Source organism: Salmo trutta, chromosome 1, assembly GCF_901001165.1.
Source record: "Salmo trutta chromosome 1, fSalTru1.1, whole genome shotgun sequence".
Taxonomy (NCBI): Eukaryota; Metazoa; Chordata; class Actinopteri; order Salmoniformes; family Salmonidae; genus Salmo; species Salmo trutta.
The window spans coordinates 2,215,800-2,217,363 of record NC_042957.1 but is presented as its reverse complement, the minus strand read 5'-3'; the positions used below and the strand labels follow the sequence as shown (position 1 = coordinate 2,217,363).

Below are 1,564 nucleotides of genomic sequence, written 5' to 3'. Positions count from 1 at the left end.
GGAGCTGAGGGTTTGGGTGAGGATGGGGGGGGAGCTGAGGGTTTGGGTGGGATGGGGGGGAGCTGAGGGTTTGGGTGGGATGGGGGGGAGCTGAGGGTTTGGGTGAGGATGGGGGGGGAGCTGAGGGTTTGGGTGGGATGGGGGGGAGCTGAGGGTTTGGGTGGGATGGGGGGGAGCTGAGGGTTTGGGTGGGATGGGGGGGAGCTGAGGGTTTGGGTGGGATGGGGGGGGAGCTGAGGGTTTGGGTGAGGATGGGGGTGGAGCTGAGGGTTTGGGTGAGGATGGGGGGGGAGCTGAGGGTTTGGGTGGAATGGGAGGTGGAGCTGAGGGTTTGGGTGGGATGGGGGGTGGAGCTGAGGGTTTGGGTGGGATGGGGGGTGGAGCTGAGGGTTTGGGTGGGATGGGGGGTGGAGCTGAGGGTTTGGGTGGGATGGGGGAGAGCTGAGGGTTTGGGGGGATGGGGGGTGGAGCTGAGGGTTTGGGTGGGGATGGGGGGGGAGCTGAGGGTTTGGGTGGGGATGGGGGGGAGCTGAGGGTTTGGGGGGGATGGGGGGTGGAGCTGAGGGTTTGGGTGAGGATGGGGGAGAGCTGAGGGTTTGGGTGAGGATGGGGGGGAGCTGAGGGTTTAGGTGGGATGGGGGAGAGCTGAGGGTTTGGGGGGATGGGGGGGGAGCTGAGGGTTTGGGTGGGATGGGGGGTGGAGCTGAGGGTTTGGGTGGGATGGGGGGGAGCTGAGGGTTTGGGGGGGATGGGGGGTGGAGCTGAGGGTTTGGGTGGGGATGGGGGAGAGCTGAGGGTTTGGGTGAGGATGGGGGGGAGCTGAGGGTTTGGGTGGGATGGGGAGAGCTGAGGGTTTGGGGGGATGGGGGGGGAGCTGAGGGTTTGGGGGGGATGGGGGGTGGAGCTGAGGGTTTGGGTGGGGATGGGGGGGAGCTGAGGGTTTGGGTGGGATGGGGGGTGGAGCTGAGGGTTTGGGTGAGGATGGGGGAGAGCTGAGGGTTTGGGTGAGGATGGGGGGGAGCTGAGGGTTTGGGTGGGATGGGGGAGAGCTGAGGGTTTGGGGGGATGGGGGGGAGCTGAGGGTTTGGGTGGGATGGGGGGGTGGAGCTGAGGGTTTGGGTGGGATGGGGGGTGGAGCTGAGGGTTTGGGTGAGGATGGGGGAGAGCTGAGGGTTTGGGTGAGGATGGGGGGGGAGCTGAGGGTTTGGGTGGGATGGGGTGGAGCTGAGGGTTTGGGTGAGGATGGGGGAGAGCTGAGGGTTTGGGTGAGGCTGGGGGGGAGCTGAGGGTTTGGGTGGGGATGGGGGGGGAGCTGAGGGTTTGGGGGGATGGGGGGGGAGCTGAGGGTTTGGGTGAGGATGGGGGAGAGCTGAGGGTTTGGGTGGGATGGGGGGGAGCTGAGGGTTTGGGTGAGGATGGGGGGGGAGCTGAGGGTTTGGGTGGGATGGGGGGTGGAGCTGAGGGTTTGGGTGAGGATGGGGGAGAGCTGAGGGTTTGGGTGAGGATGGGGGGGAGCTGAGGGTTTGGGTGAGGATGGGGGGAGCTGAGGGTTTGGGTGGGATGG

The 1,564-nt window shown here is 66.5% G+C and overlaps 1 protein-coding gene across 1 annotated transcript in view; it reads left to right on the top strand.

The window, feature by feature from the left end:
• Nucleotides 1-8, top strand: part of LOC115147309 (protein phosphatase 1 regulatory subunit 14C) — a 17,299-nt gene extending 17,291 nt beyond the window's left edge. The window contains exon 4 of the mRNA XM_029689494.1: nucleotides 1-8. This exon is cut by the window's left edge and continues 19 nt beyond it. Coding sequence (XP_029545354.1) covers nucleotides 1-8 — 8 coding nt within the window.
• The last annotated feature ends 1,556 nt before the right edge of the window (nucleotides 9-1,564 follow it).